This window comes from Prinia subflava, chromosome 3 (assembly GCF_021018805.1).
Source record: "Prinia subflava isolate CZ2003 ecotype Zambia chromosome 3, Cam_Psub_1.2, whole genome shotgun sequence".
NCBI lineage: Eukaryota > Metazoa > Chordata > Aves > Passeriformes > Cisticolidae > Prinia > Prinia subflava.
This window is the reverse complement of record NC_086249.1, coordinates 1,172,124-1,193,222: the sequence shown is the minus strand read 5'-3', so window position 1 is coordinate 1,193,222 and position 21,099 is coordinate 1,172,124. Positions and strand designations below refer to the sequence as shown.

At 39.0% G+C, this 21,099-nt stretch overlaps 1 protein-coding gene across 1 annotated transcript in view; it reads left to right on the top strand.

Moving 5' to 3' along the window:
• UVRAG (UV radiation resistance associated) overlaps window positions 1–21,099 on the top strand; it is a 101,139-nt gene that overhangs the window by 6,471 nt on the left and 73,569 nt on the right. Inside the window, exons 2-6 of the mRNA XM_063393720.1 lie at window positions 8,341–8,458; window positions 9,880–9,914; window positions 11,669–11,830; window positions 12,345–12,419; window positions 16,966–17,051. Coding sequence (XP_063249790.1) covers window positions 8,341–8,458; window positions 9,880–9,914; window positions 11,669–11,830; window positions 12,345–12,419; window positions 16,966–17,051 — 476 coding nt within the window. The remainder of the gene's footprint in view (window positions 1–8,340; window positions 8,459–9,879; window positions 9,915–11,668; window positions 11,831–12,344; window positions 12,420–16,965; window positions 17,052–21,099) is intronic.

Genomic DNA, 21,099 nt, shown 5'->3' with positions numbered 1-21,099 from the left:
ATACATAGTCTTATGCTTTTTTCAGTTATGGTATAGTTATCTGTTTAAATTATTTTCTGATGCTATTGTTGCTTTAATTAGTATTAAAGAAGCAGACCATGCCATAGACTAACACATTTTGTTAGATCTGACATTGACTTTGGACGTTGCATTCTTTAACTCCATACTGATCTTGCAAAGGGCTGTTTTGTGTTCAGATAGCTGGAAAATAATTCTACTTCTGCATGGGCCATGTTAACTATTGAGATATTCCTTGTTCTTCCTGTTTCACTTTCTCCTTGTGTGAATTAGGGCAGACTTGATGTCTTTTGAACATCTTCCATTTCCTGACTGTTCCTGGTGAAGCTCTCAGTGCAGTACAGAAGCAGGAGTAGCCATGGCATGGGGTATGGATGATTAGAAACTTGTATTGACCCTTGATGTGTTCACGTGAAAACTTTATAGATGTTTTCCTTCTTAAGGGAAACTTTGAAAAGCCTTTCAGCTGCCCAGAAATGTAAAGAAAAGAAGGCATTTTGATTTAAGGAACTGTAAACTAAAGTTCACAACTGTGCATCTTGAAAAACTTTGAGCCATGTTGATGAAATAGCTTTGATTTTTCTTGTGGCCATTTAGGCTTTGAATTTTCTTGTGGTCATTTAGTCTGGGTAAATCACTCTGCACAGGTTCAATGGATCTGCTTCCTTGAGTAAGACCTTTGGGAATGTGAGGTATGTGATGTGTGTGAGCATGTTGTACCTTCAGAGGAAAGTGCAGTTGTGTTCCTGCAGTGCATCTTTGAATTAGTGTTGTCCTCGGTTCTGATTCCTAGTAGAAATAGTTTTTTGAAGGCACTTGCAAGAAAGTAGCTAAATCTTAAAAAGGGAAAGGAGTTCCTGGATGGGGGTTGATCACTTGACATGAGGAAATGGAGATATGAGGGAGGGGCAGTTTTAAGAAGAACCACAAGTTATTCATTGAACTCATTGTGGCTGTATATGAACTAATTATGGCTGTGTTGCTTTGAGGGCCTTGCTGTCTTCAAGTGTGTGCTAGAAGACATTAAAATAGAATTAATAAAAATTCCTTATGGTGTGTCCCACAAAATTGCATATTAAATGCCTCTGCGTTGCATCAGAAGTAGATCTGAAAGCCCATTTGATTCTCTTGATTCCGAACTGTGGAAATTGGTTAAATTGCAAACCTCATAAATCTTCCTAGCAAGTGTGCAAATTGGAGTACAAGCAATTTTTTACCCTTCCTGTGGTTTTATACATCTGAGTAGAGCCTAAACTTCCTATGTACATTTCTTGGATATTAAAAGCTTTGTTTTTGCAGCAGAGTTGACCCAGACCTTCTGTGAGGTTTGCTCCACTTAAAAAAAAAAAAATTAAATTGGAAAATGAGGCAGCTTGAAAACTTACATAACATTAAGTATGAATTCTTGTCTGTCATTTGACTTCCAAGATTGGATCATGTGATTGCTTCTTAATATTCAAACTGGCACAGAGAGGTGAAAGCAACTAGTGAAAATCTGAGGAAGTTGGAAGGTATAATATGGAGGTGTAGAGCAGTGCTGTGATAATAAATAATGCTCATGTTGGCTAAATGTAGATCACATTTTGGTAACTTTTGTTTTTGCTTCAGGGCTGGGGGTTTTATGCTTTTTAAGAAAAAGACCTCAACCTGTCTGCTATGAGCTACAAAGCACACAGAGCCCTCTGTTTTAATGTGACTTAATTCTGACAAATATCCAGGCATCTAAATAGCTGACATTGCAAGCTCAGGTCTGTTCAGTTCAAAAACATTGGATTTGCTGTAGTAACATTTGTGTTGTTAACTAATCTTTGCCTCCTGCCTTAATGCTAAAATAGTTGGAAGGATTTTGCTTAAATTCTTCCCGAGCTTCTGTCGGTCATAAAGCAAGGAACCAAGCTACAGCATTCATGTGAAAGCCAGGTAAAAAGAGTGTGTACCATCTTATACAGAGGTCAGAGCTGATCCTGCTCTGAAAAGAATTCAGAGAATTTACTTGACAGAATTGTGAGGAGGGCACCACAAATGGAGATGAAAATGGAGATGGTGCCCAGAAATTAAGACTCTTGGTGTGTCTTGATTAAAAACTGTTTGATAAGAAGGGCACTCCATTAGGAGCTAAGGAAGGAGATCTGGTGCTGAAATTTTAGCCAGTGTTGAAAGTTCTTTGTTCTGGAAATACAATAATTGCTTTTCAGCTCATCAGGCCTCTGAGAGAACCCTAAGTGATGATATAATTTTGGTGAATTTGGGCTAAGTAATTTATGTAAACTTCTACTTTGCTTGTGCAAGATGATTTTACAGCTTCCTTAATGCTGGTTTTACCATTGTGTTTATATTTCAGGCAAAAGTTTCTGGTTACATGAGTTGTATGGAAAGTTACCAGGAATGGGTGGGTGTGGCAGCCTTTTCCAAATTCAGTCACAGATGTATAAAACTTCCTTCCTGGGCAATTGAATTTAAGCTTAATTCTGGAAAATGTATCCTATTTATAAAATTCTTAAAAAATCTGCCTGATAGAATTTCTGAAACTTGCTTATGGCCATGGGTGCAGTGGGCCCACTGTCAGTTAGTAACATCTGGAAGTTTTCAGCCAAACCCTCCATTCACAGCTGGGCTGTTTGATGGCATCTTGGATGGTTCTTGCTGGAGGAAACCAAACTGCTTGCCTTCCTAAAGTTCAGATACTCCCTTGACAGCTTTGCAAATTTATTTAACATGACAAAGGGCCTGCTGAGAGTAGAATTCATGAACAGCTTTGCTAAAAGAGCCAGTGCTAAGGAGTGAAGACCATGGTACTGGGAGAAGGCAGATATGGGACAAAGAGAAGACAGAGCTCCCCCTTTTCCCAGCTGTGAGCCATTAGATCATCTCAGCTGCCAGTAGCATGATAGGCTCCACGTGATTAGGCGGCTTTGCTGCTGCCCGTGTTAGTGACCTGAGCTTCACAATTGATACTCGGAGCCAGAGCTAGAGTCACTGGGATGGCTGAGTACCAGAAATAGAAAATGGAGTTTGGCTGTGTTCTCATCCAGCTTGGATATACTGACATTATTTGTTTTTTTTCTGGGATCATCAGATCCTTGTAAGGAAATAATGAAGTGGTTAAGATGGAAGAGGAATCAGAACTCTCCATGCTTGCTTTTGCTACCCGTTATATGACCTTGAACAAATCATTATGAAATTCCATGAATACTTGAGGTTGGTGTAGGTAGTCCTGTTCTTCTGCCGTGAACAGTCCAGACCTTGTGTTAACCACAGTGCACTTCTCTCTCATTTGACTTACTCCCTTTTCTTACCTCCCTGCTGCATCATCTCTGCAGTGATTTTTATTAATTACATTAGCTTATTAGACAAAAAAAAAAAAGTGAATAGCTGTATCACTTCTGTTTCTCAGGCCTGGAGGAAAGCCAAGAGTGGCATCTGGATCAGCTTAAGCCATAAAGAAACTTAAGTGTTGAAGTCTGCCTGCCCTGTCCTCTTTTGTGGTGGACACATCTGTGTAGCTGTAGGGAGCTGAGCTGGAGGAACTTATCCAGACTTTACTCAGTTAGTTACCCTTACTAACTTGTGGTTTTGGCAGCTTTACCTTGGTTCAATTTTCTGACCCTCACCATAAGACTGCATAAAACACATTGTGCAGGATGGGAACATGCATCAGGATGCTGAAGGTGGCATTCTAGGGAGAGGTAGTGAAAAATTATGGTATGTTAGTGTTGAGGGAGCTAAAGCACAAAGGGACCAGACAGATTCAGTCCTTAGACCTCAGATGACTTTGTAGACTGTCTGGAATCATCTGACAAAAAAACCATCTTAATAAGGTTGATGATGAAAATACTTGATTCTGGAGCAGTATGATTTGCTTATGGCCTGTGGTAAATTTGAAGGGGGTTCCCAGAAAGTCATTAAATGGGAACACTAGATATTTGTTATTTGATATTTAAATGGGAACACACCATATGCAAATGGTTCCTCAGAATGATGAAAACGGAGTGCCTCTCTTTCTCTGAGTTTTGAGTGAAGCTGGTAGTCGCTTAGCAGGGATGGTCGTGCTGCACTCCGCAGCAGCTCTGTTAAGATGCTGTTGTAGAGCTCTGGGAAGCTGCTTTTCTGCCTCTGCAGGCATGAGGGATGAAACCTGACGGTAGGTTCTGCTCTTCAGATCTCTCCTACAGCTTTCTTGATCAGACTTTCTTTGGGATAACTGTCTGCTTATAACCTGTGCTATCTTTACATGCCAGCAGTGTTTTTAAAATACAAGCTACTCAGGATTTCTCCTAATGGAAAATTAGTGGATCTCGTCTACTGGTTTGTAGTCATTCATCTTCAACATAGAAGGAAGCATCAATTTCTTTCATGAGTCAACATATAGTTGCTATACAGCAGTTGCTTTTAATCAAATGCAACTTAGAATGGCAATTAAAGCAAAAGATAACCAGGCCTGCAATGTAATTTCACTGCTCCACTGGCTTTCTTGGGAATTGCCAAGGTCTAGGACAATTGCAGGCAAAGTAACTTGTGTCACAAACCCCTCAGAATGAGCTGTTAGACCTGCTGTACTACGGTGCTAAGCACTGATCCACATATGCCACTTTAAAGGCTCCCTGTGCTGAATTGAGAGCTTTTGGGAAGGTAAATAACCTTTTCCATGGTATTAGTTCTACAAAAATAACTCTTTTTGCTGTAGGATATCTCGTTAAGATACTTGCTGGTCTTCAGTCCTGTATTGCTGGTAACCTGTAACTCTTTGAGGAGACAGCGATGAAAATCAGCTATACCCATTGTGTATTTTGCTCTTTTTTTTATGAAAGCAGGTCCTCCACTATCATCTTGCACTCACGCTGGCCTTTTTGAAGTTTAAGTGACTCATGAAGCTGCCAAGGCACTTGGATTGTTTTTTAGCCCTCGTATTTTGATTTTTAAGGTGGGCATTTTGGAATGACTGTTCTGGCTGCAGAGCATCTTATCCTGGGGGAATCCACCCTCATGATCAAGATTTCTTTTCATTGAAAGAGCAAAATAGCTGAAACTTGTCACTAAAGAAAAGGGATCCTTTTCATCACTTCACCTAGAAGGAGGAGGAGGAAATGAAAGAATTGTGTATTAGTTGCAGCTACTGTATTCAACATAGAGTGTACTGATTTATTCTCTAAAAAGAATTGCATTTGCAGTTTGAAATGCACCTCATTGTGAGCTTCTTTCCCTTTGGCTCACGGCAGTGCCAGGCTCTGTTGCTCCACGTACACTTGTAGCTGCTGGTTTCATTCCAGCAGTTCTCTGCCTTCGGCCTCCTGCTGCTGTGCAGGCCCCTCCTTGGTGTGCTCAGCTGCTTGTCCAGCCAGGTGGTGAACCATATTGAGGAACTAACCCAGGAAAAGGGAGAGGAGGTTAGTTTCCATCCAGATTGGTTCCCAGATACGATTCTGTGAGCAGCTGCACAAGTGCTTATTTATGGTGGAAGGAATGAGAAAGGGTGATGCAGTGCTGGGGGCCAGCAGTGTTTGGCTCATGCCAGTGCTAGCTGAGCTGCAACACAGTGGGGTTTTTGTTTTGTGTATTCCAGTGTCTCCAGCACAAAATGATATGGAATCCATAGGAGGTAACACTAGAGATTTAAAACTTCCCTCAGAATAATATTTACTTTGTTACAAAACAAAGTACTTGATGAGAATTCTAGAGCCTATTTCAGTTGTCTTTGGGTATATCTTTGTAGCTGACAGTCTCCTGGTTGAAGCTAATTATCTTTCATCAGGAGAGGTTAATTAACTCTAAGTGTTGCCTCTGTAGAGTTCTGAGGAAATTTGAATAATTCAGTATAATATCAGTGAACATAGTGAGCAAATGGGAAGATTTATTATCAGGATTCAAGTCTCTGTCATCATGACCCCACACTAAAGAATGTGTGATATAAGAATGATAAAATTGGCTGTGTATTTGGAAATTTGTTCCCTATCAGCCAGGCTAAGTGGATAGGAGGAGAGTGCTGGTTGAACTGGAGATTCAAATAGGCATTTATTTATTACCTGTTGCACATTGAGTTCTGAACTGTGTTGTGGTCTCATAGCTCCAAATTTAACGATCCTCTTGCAGCTGGTTTGGAAGAAGTGAGATTTTAACCCCAGATCCTGAAGGGTGCAAGGAAGTCACAGACCGTGGAGATAAGGACTCACATCTTCCTCAGAGGTGCAGGTGTAGATTAGGACATTGGGCAACTTTTTTTTTTTAAAAAACTTTGTTGACCTCATTGTGTACTGTAAATGGTAAGAAACTTGTTTGACTTTGTCAATGAAACATACTGTGTAAAGCAGGCACACAAATTAGTTTGCAATCCTAAAGAGACCTGGAGAAAGTTGCCCTTTTTGTTAGGGTGCAGTATGGGCTGTTCTTTATAAGGGATGAAAGGAAAAAAAAAGATACGAAAGATGAATGGAATGAGCATGGTATTTGATTGATTTCTGTGCTACTGATGTTAATTAAAAGAGAGATGGCACATCAAATTCTTGAATCATTTTTATAGGTAGCAAAATGCAAGTTCAAAGCAGTTTCTTAAGGAGTGTTTCAGCTGCACATAAAAACGGCCAGCGAAGCTACTCAGCTTTGAGGTTAGATGTGAAAAAATGTTAAAGGTCCATGTGGCTTCTTTGAAGTGAGGCTTAATATTTCTGTTGACATTTTTGATACCAGTTTCTAAGAAAATAAGGCCATGTAGTCTCACCGAATGTTTTTTGTTAGTTGGAATTTTTTGTTTTTAACTTTGTAGATCATGTATGTACTAAAGGTGCCTGGGCATCCCAGCTCAAGCTCTGTTTTTCCTCTAAGTCATAAACAGACTTTGAATGGAATGAATCCATCAGCGATTTTTAGGTTGTCACATGAACAGAAATTTAATATTCCTCATACCTTTCCATGAAGGAAAACTAATATATCACTGGAGTGGTGTTAAATGATATAAAGTGTCATACTATGATTCTAAAACAGAATATGGCCTTTCAACTCTTGTTAAAAACATTTTAAGACAAGCTACAATCAGGAAAATTGTCTTTTGAAAAGTTTCAAGAGCTTTTAAAATATGCTTTTGGTCAATCAGTTTTTAAGGTGGATTCAGCCCTACAAATCAGGATGCTTTTGGGAAAAAATGGTGTAAGATGAACTCTGAGGTAATAGTATGCACTAAACCAGTTGTTTGAGGCTTGTTGGTGGATTGTGGTGATCCACAAAGTATGTGGAGCCATTTGTCAACATCCCCATGGTAGTGGGTGAGACACTGGTGAGTTGAGAGAGAGATTGCGATAATGTGACACTGAAGGATTTGGTGAGAACTTTATGTATTTGAAGTGGCAGTTTGCCAAGCACTGCATTCGTGGACGGCTGTTTGAAGCATGAGTCTTTGAAATTACAATAGAAACAGCTAAGCAATGTTTTAAGTGTGACAGTCCTGCAAAATTGCTTTGTTAACTAGTTAAATTTTCTAAGAAGTTAATAATGTAAAATATTTGTCAGAGATTAAGGGTGTGGTGTGCCTTGAAGCTAAGACCTTAGCCACAGGTATTAAAGCTGTTGGGCACAGACAGGTGGGAGAGAGAGATTGATTTGATCTGATGATTTTCATTCAAGGTGCAGTATTGTAGTAAACCAAGATGTTAGAGTTCAATTAAATCCCTTAAACTAAATGTTTTAGTGACTTATCCTACTCTATTCAGAGATTGTCTCATCACAGCAGATGGTGTCTGATGGTGAAAATCTCAAATTTTGCTGTGCCCTTAATATTCCCTGAAAATCTTGGTATCTCTTCCCGATGTATTTTACTTTTATTTAAGGTTGTTAGAGCAGTTTTCAGGATTGCTGTGAAATCAGGAGCTTTGTTCAGTCAGTTCCTTATGGCTCTGGGTTAGGTGGTGGTTTGTTTGAGCTCTTTGTCCATTAATGCTTGTTGAAAATAGCTTTGGCTGGGAGGTGTTTCCAGCGTGATGGTGCAAAACATCTGGGTGATGCTGCTCCTATGTTTGAAGCTGATAGTGTCATATACTGGCTTGAAACTGCTCAAACAGTTGGGGTGATTTAGTCATGTGGGATAAAAATTACATACAGGACATGAATAAGAATAGCTTCTCTTGAATATCAGTGTTGCTTAATCCAAGCTTGTAGGTGTTGCTTGTCCTCTGGCTTTGCTGAATCCTGGCTGTTTACATGTGCTGTCTGACAGAGAAAATTGAGCGTTTGGTGGGATTCTTTTTCACAACAGTGCTTTGGGAATCATTAAAATGCTTTGAAAAATTAATTTTCAATCTAAGAAAGTTCTTTGAATTCTTTTTTTCTTATTTTTAGCGCCGGCTTCGTCATCTTCGGAATATTGCTGCACGTAACATTATTAATAAGAATGGTTATCGCCTCTTGGATACGTACTTCACTCTTCACTTGTGTGATAACGCCAAGATCTACAAAGGTAAACCAGGCTTGCTATCAACCTTTTTGCTAGCTAATCTTTGAATTCTTATATGAATTCTCTTTCTTTTTCTTTTGTCTTGACAACTTGCTGGCGTTAGTTATATCACCTTTGCTAACACTGGAAAAGAGCTCTTTAGTTTCCTCAGTTTCCTCAATGGAAGCTTTCAGTGTTAGCAGCCCAGAAGGCAAAACAGATGACAGGTTTTGTAGTCTCTTAAATCAGCCTATTTTTGTCATTGCTCTTCCCTGGGTGATGATGTAAGAAATTTGGAACTTTCAAGGGCACATAAAAGTTAAAGCTTTTGGAGCTTTAGTTTTCCTTTGTGGAGAAGAGTGTCCCACTCTGTGCATACCAGTTGTTTCACAGAGCATACTATTATCAAGGTTTTGAAACAATATAATTGTCACCCAATGACGTGAAGCATCCAGGCATCTCTTCTAGTTTAGAGAACTGTGTTTGAGCATTAGATCGCCTCTCTTTCTTGCTTTTCTTTCCCACTACGGTGTATTGTTCTTCATTATGGAGAGATGTTATCATGCTCCTTTTGGTGTGACTGGAGATGAATTTTGATTTTCTCTTAAATTTATTTTCATCTGGCACAGTGACAGATCTGGCATCTTGCCTTGCTTTTTTTTTTTGCCAAGGTTGGTGTTTTAGAAGGATAAGAATACAAAACTTGAGCTTGCTGCCTGGACTTCGTTGTGGTGGTTGGTTAAACCTGTCACTGATGACTGTTTCTGCATTGTTTGGTGTTAGGGACTGTTTTGCACTTCATCAAAGCTTTATCCTTTGATAAGGTCTCCAGTGGGCTGGGTTATTGTAAAAAATCTGTATTCCTGCCTCTAGGGCTGTCTGTCTAAAGTCTTTTAAGCTCTTGCTTTGACTGGGAAAGCCAGGGTTCATGCACCCAGCAGTTGCTTATTCCCATTTAAATACAGGGTTGTTGGCACCTCTGCCGGGTAACTTAGCTGTTCCCTCTCCGAGCACCTGGAACAGGTCACCATCGCTCCTCAGGAGGGTGCTGTAATTAATTTATCCAATCTGCTGTGTTCCAGGAAGAGGTGGTGTGTGGCAAACCAGTCATTTTTGCAAATGTCATCCAAATACTGTTAAGTACCATGCCGTGTTCTTTCCTCAGAAATCGAAGCCTCGTAAACCTTGAGAATTATCATGCGTATAAAGATGAAATACTAAATTTAAATACTGACTTGTAATAGGTAAATGTGAAGGAGTAATTTTAGTCAAAAGCATGACTGCTTTTCAAAATCTATCTCATGAATGGGTTATTAATAAACTGGACCCACTAATATTTGTCTTTCTTGATTGTTACTTATTTTAGTTTTTTGTGTTTCAAATACTAAGACTTGTATCAGTGTTTAAGCGAATCTAAAGGTGCTTTTTTACTTATTTTTCTTTAGAATTTTATAAGAGTGAAGTGATCAAGAATTCTCTGGTAAGTTACTTTCATGTGGAAAAACTTTATTTTCAAAATTGTGTCTTTAATGCGTTATATTGATTTTTCTGCTGAATACCGTAATTGTTTAATGTGTCTTTCCACTGTTCAGTTCTGTTAGGAGCATGGTGTTCTCCTCCTTCTTTTCAGATTCTTTTCATGAGGGTTATAATAGGGAGCTAGTGAGCAGTAGAAATGCTGATTTCTATTAACATCTTTGTGTTGGGTAGGAAAACAGCAAGGAATGTGTACCTGCCAGGTATATATGTACATTCTTTGAAGAGCTAATAGCTCTAAGAAACTGAAGTTTGAAAATGTGATAGATTTTCTAAATTTTTCAGTTTAGATGAATGAAGGGGCCAAAACCGAACAGTTTATTACAAATGAGGAAGGGTTATAGGAGGATAGGAGTAGGATGTTGCAATTGTTGGCTAAGGGAGTTTGAAGACCTGCTGAAGACTTTCTAATGCCTGCATTAACAGGGTAGAACTGCTCCATTTATAGGACCCTGGGTAAATGCTTTGAAACCCTCTTGAATGAAGGAAAAGCTGTCTGTTTACTCAAGGCTGCTAACTTCTCCAGTTTTTCTCTTAAATTGTTAGGATTTTTAGTTCTGTTTATTCTAAGTCAGGAAAAGTTAAAACAAAAAGGGAAACTAACCGCAGGATATAAGAGATGGAATGACAAAAATCTAAATAAAAGATTTTTTGAGGACATCCTATATATAACCTATGGGAATTTTAATGACCTGGTATTCTTATGCCTGAAAAGCTATGTAATATTCCTTCTTGTTAGGAGGACTTGATTCATGCATTTCTTCTGTAATACTTAGCAGGTAACTTTGCCTCTCCCATCTTTTCAGAGGCATTCTATTTCAAATTGACTCATCCCAGTTCAGGGATCCTAGGCCTTTTCCAAGCTGCTTAAGCACTAGAAGGCGAGTTCTTTCATGGGATGGTGGGTTCCTACATTTTGTTTTGGAGGAGCTACTGTTTCTGTATTCAGAGGAGGGAGAGCAGAGCAGAGGAGGGAGAGAAGTAAATATAAATAAAAGCACTTTCCCATTTCTGCCTTTGGACACCCTGTTTTCTCTTGGCACTAGTAATGCTGGATTGAAAGTTAGAGCTTGGGTCAGTTCTTTAAATGTTGTTAGAGATGAATGGAAATTCTTGGAGCATGTCGTCTTTGCAAATCTGAGTTCTGATGGAATTTGCAGTTTAGCTTAATGTCTGCTGCTTCTGAAAAGCTCCAGGTGTGTGATCTTGTGGAGCAAAGATAAGCTTTTAGTGACAGCATTTGAGGACTGAGCATCAATCAGGGAGGAGACGAATGTGAGCAAATATGTCAGCAAGTTCTGCAAATTTAATTACTGGGGAATATTTCACCATTTAACTTCGGGAATACAAGCTATACTCTGGTTTTCAGAAGCTGAACTATAACTGTGAAAGAAATGTTACTTCCATTTTGAAAGTTCCTGATTTAGTTAAACTGAATTAGTAATTTCTGAAGTAAATTCTTTGATGTCTTGTAATGGAGGGAAGCACAATTTCTGAAGTACTTTACAGCATGTACCTTTTAACTCAGGAATTCTCTCTAGCAAACAGGGTAAGGAAGCAGCAGAGCTTGAAATGGCTGTTCCTCATTCTTAAAATTTTTAAAAATCTTTGAGGTGGGCTTTGCTACTTTCTGAATTGTCAGTTTATGGACTAGTTTCAGCTTGTTTAAACTGTATTTTTTCTTCTTTGAATACTTAGAATCCAACTTGGAGGAGTCTTGACTTTGGAATAATGCCTGATCATCTTGATACCTCTGTCTCTTGTTTTGTTGTGAGAATCTGGGGTGGCAAGAAGGAGCACTTTCAGCTTTTGATTGAATGGAAGGTCAATCTAGATGGGTTAAAGTACTTGGGCCAGCAGGTAATATGAAAACATTTTTTCTCAACTTTTTTCTTCAAGAAACAAAATGTCTGGATGAATTCATATGTAGAATGCTGAGAAAGGAAATGAGTGTGTTTGAGGATTGCATTTTAAAGTTTGATTACAGATATTCGTGTTAGTTTACATCAGAGCTTTAAATCATAAAATCGTATAGTGGTTGGGGTTGGAAGAGACCTTAAATGTCATCCAGTTCCATCCTCCTACCATGGTATCTTATTTGTTCTTGTCAACTGGAAATGCAATAATAGGAAAGATGCTCTATCTAGTATTCCTGATTTCAAATTAGAATAGCTGAACATAGTGACTGTTGCTAAAGCTGTGAAGCAAACAGGTTTTCCATGATTAAATTCAGTTTTCTGTGAGGTTTTATGTACTTCTAGAATTACAGGTGACGAAAACCTGCTTTAGACTCCTGGAGCAATTTGTGCTCATTTGGTGTGAAAATTTGCAGTAAGCTGGCTGTAAACTGATTTATTTTCTTCCTTCCCTACAGATCCATGCAAGAAACCCAAATGAGATCATTTTTGGTCTCAATGATGGTTATTATGGAGCTTCATTTGAACAGAAGGTATTGTTGTATTTGTCCTGGCTTGTTGGTACTGATGACAAACTGAAATTCAACCAGTGAGATTGATTTTTCACATCTGGGTGCTCAGAACATTAAAATGCTTTGTTTTGAGAAGGAATAGTTTTTTGACATGACAGATATGAACTAATATCTTGCCTTGGTTGCATGGATATCTGTGATGTTTTGGAAAGATTTTAAAGTGTAGCATTTAGGGTCTCAAAATCCTCTGATTACTGAAAGTAAGTTTTGACTGTGTTCTTTGAGGCAGAACATGGACATATTGAAAGTGATGTGGTTGTTAAGATTCATTTTCATGGCAAATATAAAACCATGAGTTTTGATTATCAGTCTGAAGCCTACAGTTTGTAGGTCTTTAATGGGAAGTTATTTATTTGCTCATGCTGCACCTGTTGTACCCCATGGGTTTTTTCCTCAAGGATACACTGCAGTATTTATACCTGTCCACCCAATATTGTCTCTGATTATTACCTCATTGATGATGAAAAGGTTTAAACTTACCTGTTGTAAATAGTGCATCTGACAGGTTTTTTTCATCTCAAATTGTTGTTGGCAGTAGTGTGGTACAGATAGATTGTGTTAAGGAGTCTCTGGTTGGAGAGGAAATGACTCCTTGACACACAGCTACAGTTTCTGCATTCAGTTTATGTGAAGCAGGATGCAATTGTAGATTGTCAAGATTTCAGTACTGACAGCCTAGTCCTGAGTCAGAGGATGGGAACATTATCTTCTTTTTCCAGTTGTTGTCAGGACTTGTTCCCTAGATCATAATGTTTAAAGGTACTTCTTGGTTTTGGTTTTAGAATCATATCATAGAATCATTTGAGTTGCAAGGGGTCTTCAAGACCATCTTGTTCCAGCCCCCTGTCATGGGCAGGGACACCTTCCACTAGGCCTGGTTGTTCCAAGCCCCATCCAGTCCAACCTAGAACACTTCCTGGGATGGGACAGCCATGCTTCTATGGGGAACCTGTGCCAGGGCCTCAACACCCTCACAGGGAGGAATTCTTTGAAATACCTGATCTAACCCTGCTCTCTGTCAGTGTGAGGTCATTCCCCCCTGTCACAGAGCCACAGAATATTCTGAGTTGGAAAGGATCCACTAGGATCATTCTGTCACTCCAGGCCGTTGTCCAAAGTCCCTCTTCAGCTCTCTTGCAGCTCTGTTAGGCACTGGCAGGGGCTCTGAGGTCTCCCTGGAGCCTTCTCCAGGCTGAACATCCTGAGCTCTTCCAGCCTGTCTTCAGAGCAGAGGGGCTCCAGCCCTCAGAGCATCTCCATGGCCTCTTCTGAACTTGCTCCAGTAGCTCCATGTCCTTCTGATGTTGGAGATCACAGAGCTGGAGGCAGGTGGGGTCCCTCACCCTGCAGGTTCCTCATTCTGTATCTTGGTTGCAAATACAGTTGTAGCCTGTCACGTAGAGGAGCAAAGTAGGAAACTCTTGTAGCATTACTGGTGGAGAAATTCTAAGTATCCCAGGCAATTGTAGTATAGGAATTGTCTTACTTGAATAAAAGAACCACAGCCAGAGCCTCTTTATTGTTATTGTCACTGATTCTTGACTTTTTTTTCTAGAGATGCCATAAAACTTTTAAATTCTGTATCCTTGATGATATATAGGTATTAGGAACTTTACCTTTCTTCCACCTCTTCTGTCCAGCAGCATCTTTGTTGTTGCTGAGATGCTCAAAAAGAAGTTTTCTTTGAGTCGTGTTCTTATTCAAGTTGCAGGCTTTTTACTGCCATGGATACTTAGCGCATGGAAAGGAAAAAGGTTGGGTTTCAAAGTTTTCAGAAACCTTTGTGGATGCCTTCTGAACACTGAAGGATACTCTTTCTTTAGTATAGATGTCTGACTGTAACTCTTCTAATGTTTACAGCTTTTCTTCTCAGTGTAAATACAAAACTGTGCTGCCAATATAGCTGCTTTGTTCTTGATCACATTTGACTTTCACATAATTGTATCTCCAACTTCTGAACTTGAACAAATTTATTATTATTTTGCAGCAGTAATTTTGCTGGAAGATTTCAGCAGGATTGTGCTACTTTCATCAGAACCATGTCCAGTGTACTTTCCTGTTTCCTTTCTGGCCCTGGACCACTGAAGCACTTGTTCCTCTCTGTTTCACCCTCTCTACTAATCATACACTGAACCTTTATCTGGAGTTGCTTGAACTGGATCAATGTTTAAATGAGATAGATATGTTCTTCAGGGATATATTTTGAAGCTGTTAACCTGGATTTAAAGCATTCCTGATCCTTGAGCAGCTTTTTGAATCTGTTTGGTTTTGTCTGAGGCTTCATGCATATGTGTAAAACCAGTATTTACCCAGGTCCAACATAATTAGTTTGGCTGCTGTACTAACTTTCCTAAAGCCAGGCTTCTTATCCTCTGGTTTCCTCAATGCCTTCCTGACTTTCAGATTGCCTTTCAACAGTTTTATGCTTGCTGCTTCCAACTGCTAGAACGCACCCTTCCTTGTTCTTGCACAGATACCTTTTCAGAAGGTGCATTGAGGGAAGCAAGTGTAGCTTCTAGTTCATGACTAGCTTTCTGATTTCTCCTTAAAGAACTAAAAGCAGAACTAGCCAATACAACTCTCCATAGCTCAAAAGTTGTCAGAGGCATGGGAAAGAGAAACATAAGTTATATTTTTCAGGGATGCTGAATTGTAGCTTCATTTTCAACCATCAAGAAGGAAAGACCCTCATCTTTGGAGAGCTGCATCTCTCTCTTTTTTCAGTCTGTGATCTCCATCACTGTAGGTAAAGTCTTCTCCACATACACATATCCTTTAAGTATTTTTTTAGCAGCTAGATTCTGCCACTTTTGCACAAGCAAAGCCTTTTTGTGTGTTTCCAAGTACATGTGCCTGTATCTAGTAAATGTGGCAGAGAAAAAGACACGCTCCTCTTCCAGAGGGTAAACTTCCTTATAGCTAAGTCTGAAACCCTTACATTACATGTTCTGCAAATTTCCTCAGGGTAGAACAGTTTGCATACACCACTTGATGCCTGATTGTTCGGAAAATTCCTTTCCAGCTGTAGTACAGGGGGAAAAGAAAAGGCTGAAACAGGTTGCTGCTGCAAATTCTTTCACTCCTGAAACCAGTTATTCTAGGTCCTCTTGTTCTCTGAGAAATGTTGCACTTTGCTTTCTGAGGGCAAGTGTTTGTTGAAACGCCATCAACTTCATGCTGTAAAATCCTAGAATGGTTTGGGTTGGAAGGAACCTTAGAGCTTATCCAGTTCTACACCCCTGCCATGGGCAGGGACACCTTCCACTGGATGAGTTTGCTCCAAGCTCCATTCAGCATGGCCTTGAACACTTCCAGGGATAGGGCATGGTGATGCTGGTACTTTGTGCATTTTCATTTTTCCACCATCCTAGTTCTTTCAGACATTAAGATGTTTTTATTTTGGTATTTTTTAATGGAGAGATGTCTGGATTTCAGCATTTAGCATCCAGTGTCTTGAGTATGGAAATAAAGAGCTGAGAGAGCTGCTGGGATGGTGCCTCTGTAGCAAAGTGATGTGCTACATAGTGTGTATATCTCAGTATTATTTAGGTGGAACCATATTTTTGGTGGAAAGGAATGTCTGCTGTGTGGCCTATGGTTAACACAGTTGTGTCAGGAGATGTTAACATTTAACTCTGAATTTCAACATCTTCTATGGGGAGACAGACTCCTGTTGGGGCAGGAAAGAATCTTTAGGTAGGGATTGGGATTGTAGTACTCAGAATCCATCTCTATCTGTTGGAAAGCTGGCTGATCACAGGTACCAGATGGAGGTGCTTTATACACTAAAGTAGGTGCCTTTTTTCCTGCAGTCCATAACCTTTCAGACGGTGCTGCCAGCTGGCTTGACCTGCTTAAAATTTACTTCATCATGTAAAGCAATGCTTCTGAGTTTGTGACTTTTCTAGGAATTTGTGTGACTGTGCCTGATATGGAAAAGCTCAATATCTGACATCTGCAGCATGAGGAATTGCTGTTTGTCTATTACTGTTTTGATACCTTTTGTGCAGAACAGATGCTTTGGTCTCTTAAAAGAACAACCTTATCTCATTCTGACTTTGTAACTTCCAGAAACTTGTTCCCATCACTCAAAACTAGGATTACTTTGATCTTTTAATGTGTTACAGCATGGATAAAGGATAGAGCTTTATCTCATGTTCATGTAATTCTCTGGCACATGACACTGAGGTCTGAAGCTGAAGGATAGCAGTACAGTCAATTGCACTTTTCAGTGTTTCTGTGCATAAAATTCAGACAGCTGTGGATTATAAAGTTCAAGAAAACACACTGTGTGTCTAGAACACAGGTAAACTGATAAGTCTTTTATACCTTTATAGGTAAGTGGTGTTATAGCCACCTTAAATTGTTTCTACCTGCCATAGATAAAACATGTGTACAGATTTAAAATACATTAAATGCAAGATCATTTATTCTACTAAAAGTGCATACTCTTAGTCAAGATGGATTTTTTAAATTTTTGAAATAATATTCCTTCTTTTTCCTGAAGGATCACTCAGGTACCCTGAAGAACAGTCTTCTCCAGGTGGATCAGAACTGTGTTCGTAACTCTTATGATGTCTTCTCTTTGCTTAGGTAAGGTTTTTGATAATATTTTGTGTAGCTATTGTAACTTCTGTAGTGTCTATGTGTGGGAGGAATCTTTCCAAATATTAAAAAAAAACCAACCTCCACATGGTGTGGAATGTGCAAAGGAGATATCAAAGTTGTGCCAATATACTCACATAGTGAGGAGCTGGGCTGTGCTGTATATGGGGTCAGTGGTGGCCGCTGGGCTTCTGACACGTAGATGCTTGAGTGCTCTGAACTAGGACTGACTGTGCAGCTGCCCATGGACATGCCTTGTGAATGTCAAAATCATGGAGCTTCTTTGTTGGAAAGTTTCTGTGGAAAGCCTTTACTCTGTTCTCAACAACAATAAAATTTTTGTAAATACACGAGAGCGTAGTCAGGACCCAGTTATTCCAACACAGATATGGTCTAAGAAAGGTACAGTGTTTTTTTGCTTTTGGGTGGCTACTTAAATGTCTGTGGTGATAAAAAAAATTGAAGTGTTAGAATTAAGTTAAACAAGACGTCCTTTTTCAGATCTGCTTTAATTATAATAGTTCAGAAATAGTATTTATGAAAAAGTATATATTGTGGTCCACCTACCACTGTCAATAAGTTGGTTTTGAGGAATCTCTATTTAAATGTCATTTTACAAGACAGGTTATTAACTTCAGTTCTGCAGTAAAGGCAGTAAATGTGCTATGAAGGAAACCCTTGAATAGGAAATGTTTAATATGCTTTCAAAAGTCTATGTAAAAATACATTTGACTCTTTAAATCAGTTGTACAAGTTAAATCTATTTGACAGTGTTGACAGTAGGTGTCAGTATTGCCTGTCTGAAGAGAGAGGAAAAGTCAGCTTATGTTGCCTATTCAGATGTCCTTATTTAAGCTCTCTTAAAATTTGAATGTTCTGTTTCTTGATTCTGTAAATCATATTTAAACTGAAGGCTGCTTTCTAAATGTGTATTTTATGTGCTTTTAGTGGGAAACAATCAGCGGGAGTGTTAGGAAGTTCTGATTACATTCTGGCACAGTTCATTAGAAAAGAACTTGTACTATCTAACGTTAAGTCTTTGTTAAACAGAAAAAGGAAAGCATGTGCGCTGTACCCTGATTATTTTATTCATAAGGATTTTTCACATTTTATGTGCACATCTATGTAGTATGAAGCATGTTCCAGAAAAGACTCACTATGATCATGAACTTGACTAGCTGGACCCCTGTGTAATTGATCTGTAATCCTTCTTCTAAACATGCCTGACTGTTTTTCCTCAAGCTGACAAGAAATTAAGATGTCAGCTGTGATAAAGTTCACCTTGTTGAGTGCTTACCAGTGCTGTTTTGAACCCTGACTACTGGAGCTTCTCTCTGTTTTGGGGATGTGAGAGTCCAGGCTCAGTCTCTCACAGTGCCTAGGCACGCTGTGGGGTTTAGTTTCTGTTAAGCCCTGTTGCTGAGCTGAGACATCCTCCTTTTTTATTTTGTCTCAAAAGGAACAGGGTTGTCGCAATTCAACACACAAGAACCGCACAAGGACACAGTGATGAGCAAAGCAGGAAAAGGGCCAAGTTTATTTACAGGACTCAATTTTATACATTTCCAAAGGTGCCTGTGGATTGGAGGATGGAATCCCACCTCTCAAACCACATTGGTCAAGCCAACTGTCAATCAACTTTCTCCTCCTACCTAAAATATGTAAACAATGAAGGACAGTTAGCAAAACAGAGGTATTGTTTATAGTAGAAAGTGTGAGAAAGTAAGAATTCTGACTCCAATACGAAAGACAAATCAAAAGGCTTAGAAAAGTCTTCAAAAACAGGGTGACATAGGGTTTTCCAGGTCTCAGATCCAGGCAGGTTGCTAACTGTATTTTAGTGGATTCTGCATACCATATCAAAGGGTTTACATTGCTTTATTTAGTTCCAGCATAAGTTAGAAGCTATAACTTGTGACTCTACGTAGGTGTCATTTTTGTCTGATATCACTGTAGTTAGGAAAGTTAGGAACTAAGGCAGAGTCCTCTGTGTAGTTTAGAATCCTTTCTATTCCATCTCATATTAACTCTGCTGTTTACAGGTGCATTTTCTATACTGCTGCTTTCTATACCTTTGCTATCAAGCTGAAAAGCCTGGTGATGGTATTTGTTTTAAAATAATCTCTAGTCACTTTTTGTCAGTTTGGTTTGCCACCTCCTCCACGAGTCCATGCTTGAATAACCAGCCCATGAACTCTTCCCAAAGATAGTTTGTATGAGTGTGTTCCTCTTTGAAAAGAAGAGAGAGATGGGCATAATTTGAGTTATGATTCCTTAGACAGGATATATTTTGGGAGGAAATGAGTTGCTGTCTTCCTTCTTCTGTCCATTGGCTGTAAAGAAAATACTGAGGTGTCCACACCGTAAAGATTTGCATCTGGTCACATAAATCCCATATCTTGAAGAGTTTCTCATGATAAAGATATTTGTCTGTTGTAAAAATTCACAAGCTGCACATATGGTTTGCTAATGTTTTCACAATAAATGTGAATATGAAGAACAACTTGTACTGGCTTTATTTAAACTTTTACAAAAGGATGCAAATCCTGGTGACAATGTGATCTGAGTCCCAGTTGTTGTGGTGGTACAGTGTTAGCCAAAATGGAGAGAACTGCTTCTAGCTCATCCCCTAACTTCTTGACTGCACAGTGAGAATTTCTGTGATTGATCTGTGTTTCAAAACTGCTTTTGGGGGTAGAAGTGATGTAGTTTTTTTTTCCTCAGAAGTGAATGGCTAAAATCTATGAAGCTTGTGAATAGACCTTAATGAAAAGTGTATGCTTGGCTCAAATTATGTTGATTAATAAAACTAATTGGGAATGACAGAGTGTGTGAACAATAAAATTTTTTTGTGTGTGTTGGATTAAAACAGTGCTTGTATTCAGATGCTGAATTATGTGGGTTTACAAGTTAATTAGGCAGGAGGAAAAAGTTAAATGTTAGGCAACTCCTCTTTGAACGAAGAACGTTTCAGAACCTCTACAGCTCATAACCCTTCTTTTTCTGGATAGGAACAAGATCCTCAGGCAAACGTGGTGCAGCTTGTAAGTTGTTTGTGCCATATGGAAGTGACAAATGTTCTTCCAGCCATTTGCTTAAAAGGGCTAGCTGACAAAAATTCACCACATCAACCGGAAAGCTCAAATTTTGAGGTTTTTGTCCCTTGTCATATTGCCTGAAAAGAGATAACTTAAAAACTTTCTAAACATTATGTTGCTAGTAGTAATAGCTTATACATTAATACCTTTCACACAGCACTCGAGATGGGCCAAATTCATCTGAGGTCATGTTCTGGACATGTCTCCATTAATCAAGTTCTGAGCATATTTGCAGCACTAATGGGAATAGGTTTATATTTAGTATTCTCTTGGTTTTCTATCTTTTCTTAAAACTTTGAAAAATAGACATTTAGTATTAAATGGTGTTGGGAAGATATCACTAAAGAAAGGGCTTATAATGCTATGTAATAAAATTTTACTTCAATTTCTAAATACAAAAATTAATATAGTATATTCTGCAACAGCTTTTTGTGTTGTTGTTGACACTTATAGAGCAATTGGCTTGTGCCTCTAAATATGTGGATGCCTAAAGTCCTCCCATATTCTGCCTGGAGACAAAAAGTGCTCTAACTAGTGAAAATCTGCCCCTTTGAAGTTTTGCTTCATATAGTTCTTATTACTCCATTCAGAACTGCTGTCTCTATGGCTTAACTGTTCTTCAGCAGATGGCATGGTATGTTTGCAGTATTTAGCCAGACAGTTAGTGCAGATTGAAAACATTTTGCATGTGTTTTTGCTTAAAAAAAGTGTTCTTTTACGACAAAACCAAAACCAACAACAGAATCTGACAATGGTATAATTTGAGTGCTGAGATGGGTAAAAAGACTAACTCCAGGCAGCTGCTTAATATTATTAATATCTAACCTGGCAGAATTTGATTTGAATAATACTTCTGGGTATTAATCTCTCATGGGGCCAAGGTATGGTTCAAGTGACAGGCTTAGCTTCAGGGTTTGCCATCTGTAATATAACTGTTC